At 41.5% G+C, this 8,871-nt stretch overlaps 1 protein-coding gene and 1 long non-coding RNA gene across 2 annotated transcripts; one reads left to right on the top strand and one right to left on the bottom strand.

Moving 5' to 3' along the window:
* The first annotated feature begins 25 nt into the window (after positions 1-25).
* Positions 26-2,927, top strand: LOC107223477 (adenylate kinase 8). The gene is made up of 11 exons (XM_046734326.1): positions 26-121; positions 312-438; positions 765-850; positions 972-1,071; positions 1,344-1,483; positions 1,537-1,714; positions 1,827-1,894; positions 1,974-1,991; positions 2,044-2,186; positions 2,383-2,554; positions 2,661-2,927. Exons 1-11 carry the CDS (start codon positions 26-28, stop codon positions 2,925-2,927), a joined length of 1,395 nt encoding a protein of 464 aa, XP_046590282.1.
* Positions 2,928-3,917: 990 nt separating this feature from the next.
* LOC124293647 lies at positions 3,918-8,614 on the bottom strand. The gene is made up of 3 exons (XR_006903521.1): positions 8,527-8,614; positions 4,587-8,105; positions 3,918-4,307 (listed from the first exon to the last, which is right to left on the bottom strand). It is a non-coding gene; the product is annotated as an uncharacterized LOC124293647 (long non-coding RNA).
* Positions 8,615-8,871: the final 257 nt, after the last annotated feature.

Here is an 8,871-nt window from a genome sequence, read left to right as displayed (position 1 = left end):
GTAGGTCTAAAAATTCTTTTAAAAAATGCTCGGTACCGTTGATGCAATCAAGCGTAACTTGATAATTCCACCGCGATTTGTTCCCTACATGGAAAAGCATCGCATTTACGAACTCTTCCACGTAAGCAAAGTTACAATTTATGTACATAAATTATGTACAAGCAAACTGTGAAGGGGTTGTATGTCTAATAATTCTCGATGGCAATGGTTAATTACACCTTCGATTACACCGATAATTTTTTTAAAATCGAATTAAATAAAGCACTGTCACATGGTTGATAAATCGGTTGAATGCATGTGATAAATGACAGGAACTCGCAACAGAGCTACTAATAAAAAGGCCAGATGATCATATCAGCTATCTGAAGCAATGTATTCAGCATGCCGCACTGAATCGGGATGTCCCTAGAATAATCGTACTTGCCCCACCGGACTTTGGTAATAATATTCGCTCAACAGAATTATGACAAATTTTTGTAAAGAAACAATAGCTAATTGAAATGATTTTTATCTGTACAATTAATTACTTTTCTATCATTCAACAGCAACTGCATATGTAAGTATTTCAACTATATTATAGACTCGAAATATCCGAAAATGACATACACTTCAGTAACAGAATCTACAAGAAAGTTCAACGAGATTGAAAATTATATGGATACAGAATACAGAACATTCGAAAATAAATTTTAGGGCGTTACGGATTATTTACTTCACCACTGTGAATGGATCTGCGATTAATTGATGGTTAATCTAATATCCAGATAAGATGCGCCTCGCCGAAGCATTACAAGAGGAGCTAGGCGTCCGGCCCATAACCATTAGTGACATTCATCAAGTTACGTCAACGGTAAATTTTTTAAATTTGTACTTACTGTATATTCGCAATGATGTAATACGCTAATGAATTTTCATAGTATTTTTTTTTTTCACCTTAATACTTCTATGTCATTATTAAATTGTACTTTTAGTGCATGCATCTCAGTTGTGCCAACGCCGAAGATTTCGCGCGGAATTTGAAGAACATACTTCGAACTGGGATGCTGAATGATTCCGGCTGGACTCTCGTAGGTAAGATGAACTATGTTTACACAATAAAATCAGGTATATTGAAACAGTACTATATATACTAACGTAATTCTGTTCTACCGCACGTGTAACAGATGTACCGAGGACGAAAGCGGAGGCTCAAGCTTTTCAGCGTATCGGTATTATCCCCACACACGTCTTACAGATCAACCCTACTCGGTCATTAGGTACATTGTCGTACAATTAGCTGTTACGATATTTCGTATCACTTTTCATATTTTAACTTTTAAATCACAAATAACTTCTTGTTCTAGACTGCAGAGAAGATGGTGACATGGTAACTGACTTCCAGGTGTCCAAGCAGAGCCGTAGCGTTCATTATTTAACCCCGGAGCAACGCGCGTACGAAAAACACCTTCGTGGTCTACAAATCGCGTACTCAGACTCGTTGATCGTTAGTATTTAACGTAGATAATGTTCGGTCAAAATTTAAAAGCTTCCTTACAGGAAGTTGACGTTGGAGACCGAAGTATTGAAGAGCTAGCAAAGGACTGCGCTATCCTAGCGAAAATGAGGAAACACTGTGGGGCACCATCGATTTTTCGGGTAGCTATTATCGGTTCTCGAGGGTCCGGCAGTCGTACTGTCGCTAGACACCTTTGCCAACGGTTTCATCTTGTCCATGGTGAGAACAGCTTGACTTTTTCCACAATGTTGTACGTTCCTTGTAACTGTGTGTATTATTCATCGAAAGATAAATTCGATTGTAAGAACTGTTTGAGATGATTCCCTTTTAGTTGATTTTGAAAAAATCCTGCAGCAGGCACGTATGCAGGACTCGCCGTTAGGTAAAACTCTGAGAATGATCGAATACGCCTGGGGCAAGAGACCCACGCCTGAAACCAGGGTGCAAGTTATTGAAGTATGTTATGCATCGTTATTACTGTATTAACAGTGACTGTGTTAGTTTCTTTTCAGGTCAAATTTCATTCTACTATTGTATACGAAAAATAGTGTCATTTACGAAGTAAACGCGATTATGTGCAGAAATATATTCTTGACTACGAGTGCATGAAACGTGGCTGGGTATTGACCGGGTATCCCATCAACGAGCAGGATTTCCGACTACTTGACATGTTGGCTACACCGCCAAATCGGTAGGCATAATATTCCCACGAAGTAATGATTTAAGTTTCAACAAATTGCCGATATGCTCAAGGCAACGTATTCTCCTTTCTTAGTCAAAACAGACTGCTGCGTCAAACGAAATTCATAATTTGAAGTAGAATTATTTGTTATACGATGAGCTTTGATTTGTCTGATTATATCCTCTCATACCGGAAAATTCATCAGGGTCATATTTTTGGACGTTGACTCTTTCACATGCAAACAGAGGCTACTTGGACGTCGTGTTAACATGTACACTGGTAGCAAACACAATCTAACATCCGACAATTCTATTGAAGAAAAAATCGACCAGTTAGCCGCACATCCGGAAGACTATCGTAGCAACGTAGAACGACAGGTAATACCGGAAACCTCTATTCACGGATCGATAAATTCACTGCGAAAATATTCTATCACACAACTGTTTTTGGTCAATCTTCTCTGACCCTTTCTTGATTCTATAGATCAAAGAGTACGAAGATAACGTAACAGCCATGATGAATTATGCGGGAGCTTCGGCGACCATCATCGACGGGTCTGGTTCAGCGTCAACCGTACGTGAATTGACAGAGGCCTGTTTGATGAGACCTGCTCCATGTGCTCCACCCAGAGTTCCAGCTCGAGCCCGAGATATCAACGCGGAGGACATCGAGTTTGACCCCGACGATGAAATAGATCCTCGAGTATTCGACGGCATCCGATTTCCAGAAGCGAAAGTGTCTTTGATTTAGTGATTTAATCGACTACCGCACAAATATCTTGGTTCGATTTCATCTAATTTTGATTTCGTTTTTCCACTACAAAATTTTTTTGTCAGACCATATGCCAATTTGCGTTTTGCGACCCAAGGGTGAAGCAGTCCGCAAGACGTACACTTGACGAGAACTCGTGTAAAGCGATTTCTGATTTCGTTCAGCTAAAGCATTTAGGATTTCTGGAGTTACTTGAAGTCTTCCAATTACTCGCAATGTCATTTGAAATGTCTTCCAGTTTTTAATTCGTCAAGTACGTTCAATCCATTGCAAACTGGTAAATCTCTGGCGTATGAACATAATTAAATATGTATGCTATGACGTGTACTTATAATAAATTACGAGAGCGGAATCAGTTGTTCCTCTATAGTGCTACATTTGCAGTTTAACAGAATGCTTGACGTAAAATAATTGAAGGAAACAATGAACATCTTCGATTTTAATCTTGATATTAACTTGTACGAGCTACATTTCGACGCACCCTCGCTTTGGGGCGGCGTAGGGAACTTGCCTCGTTTCTTGCTCCCCTGGCACTCTAGGCATCCGAACCGCGCCACGTCACTTACCGCAACGCGTTGCGTGGCGGTGAGGGTGTCAAACGTCACGCGGCAGCATCGACGTCGACCTAGAATCGTCGATCGTCGACGGGGTTGCGAGGAGTCGTCGACAAGGGTGAAACACCCCTTGGAGCTGACGTAACAACACGTCAGCGATTTCGGTGGCGCCTAGCCCACGGCAATCATCAACGCGTAGAAGTAGCAGCCGGTTTCATTTGCTCTAACGTTACTTCTTTTATTCTTCCCTAGCGCAGGGTCGTTATAAATTGACCTAAATACTTTTCGCCGTTTCCCCGGCATTTGCAAGCGAACTCTTACAAGTTTTTCAATCTTTGAATTAGCGATATAAAATAATATATGCAATCACGAACAGCGTTTGCAAGACTTTATGCAAACACTAATTAACGTTTTATTTAAATCACGAATTTCGAACACAATAAGCATAATTACGAATATATTTTTGAGCTTGCAGGTAACGTCTTGTTAATTCAAGTATCTTGTGTCCAATTCTAGCCGAAGGTGTGAGCGATTTCGATGTCGAAATTACTAACATGGCATCCTGATACAAAAGGCGACCCGAAGCTTGGAAAAATTTATGGAAAGGTAACGATGCGACGCGCACGCTACCCGGAGGGCACCAGCCCCAGGATGGCATCATTTTCAAGAGGCTTCGTGCACCGAACTCGTCCTCGTCCACCAGCCGCGCGTTATGAAATCTTGGTGCGGAAATATGCTTCGCGTTTGAGGCAATTAACGGAGTTAGCAGAAGTGTTGCGTGGGAGCTCATTTTCCTCCTGGAATTCTGAAAGAGAAATCCAATGTTTCCGTACTTCAAGTTAAAACTCAAATTTTCAATCACACTCACATATTCGATGCTGATGAATTATTTGCCAAGCATAAACTTGATCATGGGTGTTAGAATATTTTGTATCCAATCAACAGTGCAAAAATCAGCATCAGGAATGGTGAATATTAATGGGACATATTATGTTGGTAAAGAAATATTGAAATCTACAATTATGACCGGACTTGAGAAAGATAGGCAATAAAGATAGAGGGAATGAAGGGAAAATACTATTACACTTTACAACAGCAACAAGAAGCTGTGAGGATTTGTTTCTACTGCCAGGATTCAGGGGAATCGATCTGGCTTTACTTCGTCCCTCCCAGAATATACGTAACCAGCGTTCGTACCCGCCATGCAACCCTGATCTGGAAATATGCCCCTTGTTTGAAGGACTTGATACAGATGTACTTCGAATCTCCGCGGTTATGGCATGATCTGAAACACACATCGTTATCTTCTTCTTCGAGATATTTACATTTTCATGTGAGAAAATCACGAGTTAATTGTGTGTTTAATTGAGCTTAGCTTTAGCTGTTTTTACAGCTTACCCTCACGATATACACGTGCACAGATAAATGGATACGGTATTTCAATTCATCACGGTCGCCAACTTTTTTTATGGACAGGGGAATAATGAGCTGTAATTTGTAATTCGAAATTTGAGGAACCAGCCACGTGCGGTCACAGATACTTGTGCCAGGAAAGCAGAATGAAAGAGGATGTTCGTATTGTATGTATGTATCTCCTTCCTGTTTCCGGTGCGAGTAAAGGATAACCGCATTTCCTGGCTCAAAGCGATACTGTTGGTTAAAGAACCACGAGGAAACAGGAAGTTTGGGTTCAGGGATATAGACTCCGGTGGAGGTCTTTTCCGAGGTTTCTATATGACTGAAGAAGTTGGAATGAAGATTGGTGCGAGGACAGCATGACCGTAATGTGTGCTGTATCCAGCTGCGGTGTACTGTACACGCCGTTTCCGCAATATGCAATTTATGCAGACGTTTGACCGTAATCGATCCGTATTGTAAATGATATGTGTGTACAGCAGAGAAGCAACACGTGGAGTTTTTTTGAAAATCTGCCAGGATCTTAGCAGTTCAATGGAGCCTCCTTTCATTGGTGTTGCTTCATCTTCATGGAAACCTGTTATCAGATGGCATTCGCTGGTTTTAAGATTTCTTATTTTTATACCTATAATAATAATACTGGTGCTAAGTCGTCGATTATTTTCACCGTCGCGCATGGCATATACCACGATTTCAAGTGGCTACAATAGAGGTGGCGATTCCCAAGTTTTACTCACCGGATTTCTTGAGACAAAACTCGAAAGCATTCGAGACTTTACTCTCGGGCACGGGAAATAATTATCTAAATCTTTATCTTGCTTTGAATATGACAGAGAAAAATGCCGGTCAATGGAAACAGCTATTCGATATTTCAGACCAGCACGGATTTGTTATAATTGATTAATAATTATTGATAAAGGAACTGAAAAACTTTATTAACTTTATAGGAATGTAATCTGCAATCAACACCAAAGAAATTGGTACGGAAATGGACTATCCTGTATTGTAACATTACATCGGTTTTCGAGACGTTGAGTTCGATATTGACTCCAAGTTTTTTGTACATTTGATGTGAGAACCATTTTAAAAATTTTTTTGCTATATAATATAAGAAATTCATTTTCCATTCGAAACGCTGTCTACATTTTCGAAAAACGGATGAAGTTTGTTTTGGTATTTTGGTAGGTCGGAATGTTCGTTGTCGGAATTATACGAGTATTTGCAACACTTGGGTAGATCATTGACTTGTTCACATTCGGTGCTTCTATCTTTCGTAGCATTTCTTAGATCCTGATATTTTAGCGTGCTTCTCATTTTCCTACCGTTTCACTCTAGTCGATAATATGAAAAGCTGAAACCCGGTTCGCGCTAAGAAAAATCCATAGAATTCCTCGAAGCATTCCTCGAGTCCTGGTAATCGGGGATGCTTCTCGCCTTCGCACTCATCTAGTTGGCAGCTGAACAGACAGCAAGGACTCGCTTGGTCGAACCTGGTAATGTTAGTAGTTATTCCATAGGTCAGTTTGAGCAAATGAAACGTGTATCCTTTCAACTTCTCACATCCTGTTCTCCAATAACAATCTACCCTTTGGGGTTCGTTCGGAAAGCCCAAGGCGTAGCTATTGGTAAAGATCCCCTGAAAATAGCAGCTGGTGGCCCCACTTTGCAAGGACCCTAAAATCCTGTGCGAATTTCTCGGCGTTTCTTGGTCCCTGATAACTAAGTATGTTACTTGACTCCGCGTCCTTCCAAACGCTCGTAGCACATACTTGTACGGTCCTGGGTGAAGGTGAAGTGGAAGGCAGTTGTTCTTGCCGGGGAGATCCTTCGAAGGGTTTCTCGCGTCCTGTTAAACAGGGCACGATACTCGTCTTGACGATCCTTTCTCGTAGATGTGGTCGCGTCGGTTGACCCGGGCAAAGCCATCCTGCCGCACAAGCGAACTACCCTGTTCCTCAAGCCCTGGTAGTTCAGTCTACGATCTGGTTGGCGTCCTGGCGACCAGCATTGTTCACCTAGGCTCGATCGAACTCCGCTACATTCATTCCCTGCAGTTCCATCCTTCATTGTAGTTCTTGATCCCTGTTACTTTAACGTACAGTTTGTTTTGATGCGCCCCCTGAGCACGCTAGGTTGCGAGGCAACGCCAAACTCGAGAATGAGCCCTCATATTTAATTCAAAAACGGGAGGATATGAAAGGTCGGTCGGACTTCTCGAGTCCTGATAAAGTAGCGTTCCATTCTCGACAGCGTGGCTTAAGGGTGTAAGTATATACGTGGTGGTCACCTGCATTGCGGAGTTTCATTCACCACGCCTGTGCCAGCTACAACACAACCGGCCATCTAACGCATGACCTTCGCTACGGTCCTTGGATCCTGGTAGTAAAATCTTCGTTTCGTTTTGATGTCCGTTTAACTCAAGCAATCGATAGTTGTTTCCTTATTTTTCGTCTATTTGTATCTTTTCGTCTACCAAGTTATCCACGCATAATGAAACCCGCTACGTTCGTTATACTTTGAAGAGCAAATATCTCAGTCTCACCGCTTACGATTGTTCCATGATGTATGGATTTGATCGTGTAAAAAAAAAAATGAACCGTTTAATAAAATGTTACGATGAATTTTTAATGACGTCTACGTCGCAAATAGATGGTTCGCAAGCACCCAGATGGACCGATAGACGAAAGAAAAGTAATCGATGATTGTTGTCTACGGTATATATGAATAACATATTTTTCCTCACCATTTCAATATTTAATTACAACCATGTTCGATATTTCTCGTTTAACTATGTTTTCCCGCCTGTTTTGTACGAGTATCCTGTTTTCCTGAGTCAATGAAAGTGGTGACGCTTTAAAGCTTATTTGCCAGTCTTTCATAGCGGGGAAAAGGACGGATGGCATACAGGAAAGTCATGGTGCCCTGGTCCAACGAATGTTTCCAACGCCCGTTTCTTGACGAATGACGGGACGTTGACGATCGGTTTGCCACTTGGACTTCCGTCACCAGCTTCGCCAGCTGACAGCTCAATTTTATAGTTGTCAATGCTGCAGGTAGCTTTGAATTTCCGTGTACGTATATGCACCACGGAAAAATGCTGAAATATCCACCCCATGTATTCCTGGTCACGAAAAATTTGCTGCCGACTCTTTTGCACGTGCCAAGCAGCCTAAGTAAACTGCAACTCCTAGAACCAGAGAAAATGCGTTTTCCTAATCATAGTACCCTGGTGCAGCCCAGATTACTAGGGGGTAAATATCCTCCTTGATGCAAGGAGTGCAGAAAGCGCGATTGATAAGATTTTCGTCGTAGCGAATGAATATTACTATTTCACCAATGTTTCATAATTGTGATAAAACACGTGTCATAAACTAATCAAAGGTCATTACAAATTGGACACGACCCACAAGTTTGTTGGATCGAAAAATAGTTTGTTACAAAATAAAGGCACAATAATTACTGATAACATTTCTAACTAATGATGTTTGAATAACACGCGCATTTTCGCAACGTTCTTATGGTTGGGTGAACGAGAAGGACGCGATATAACGTTACGAAAGAAAGGTTTCGGAGTTTCCCCAGCAGTCTCTCGTATTAATGATATTAACCCTCTTTGGGTGCTGGAAACGAACATGCGGGAACTATAAGACGTAGAGAAGCTTCGCGGCGGCAGCTACCCTTGTTCGTATTGATCCGAGGCGTCTTAGAACCCCTGCCGAAGACAGAGTGGCTACCTCTTGGATTCACCCGTGGTCGACACACCTGCAGGTTGACAATACAGAATAAATAGCCGATCGCCTCATGGTCATTGGCACAGTAAGGTTACTATGGAAAATCGCAAGAGGTTCAAGTCACAGAATCAAGTTGTTCAACTAATAGGTATATTTATATAGTCAGTGTCAATTATCAATTCCGATAGTCAATTCGTCAAGTTTCATTAAGGTTGAAATCCA

This window comes from Neodiprion lecontei, chromosome 3 (genome assembly GCF_021901455.1).
Source record: "Neodiprion lecontei isolate iyNeoLeco1 chromosome 3, iyNeoLeco1.1, whole genome shotgun sequence".
NCBI lineage: Eukaryota > Metazoa > Arthropoda > Insecta > Hymenoptera > Diprionidae > Neodiprion > Neodiprion lecontei.
This window is presented reverse-complemented; position numbering and strand designations above follow the sequence as displayed.

What these genes read in the sequence shown, in the direction of transcription:
- LOC107223477 (XM_046734326.1), top strand. Translation starts at nt 26, where the DNA reads ATGCTCGGTACCGTTGATGCAATCAAGCGTAACTTGATAATTCCACCG. An exon ending in TTCATCAAGTTACGTCAACG is followed by an intron (nt 851 to 971) that starts GTAAATTTTTTA and finishes TTGTACTTTTAG; the next exon opens with TGCATGCATCTCAGTTGTGC. An exon ending in TTCCGGCTGGACTCTCGTAG is followed by an intron (nt 1,072 to 1,343) that starts GTAAGATGAACT and finishes TTCTTGTTCTAG; the next exon opens with ACTGCAGAGAAGATGGTGAC.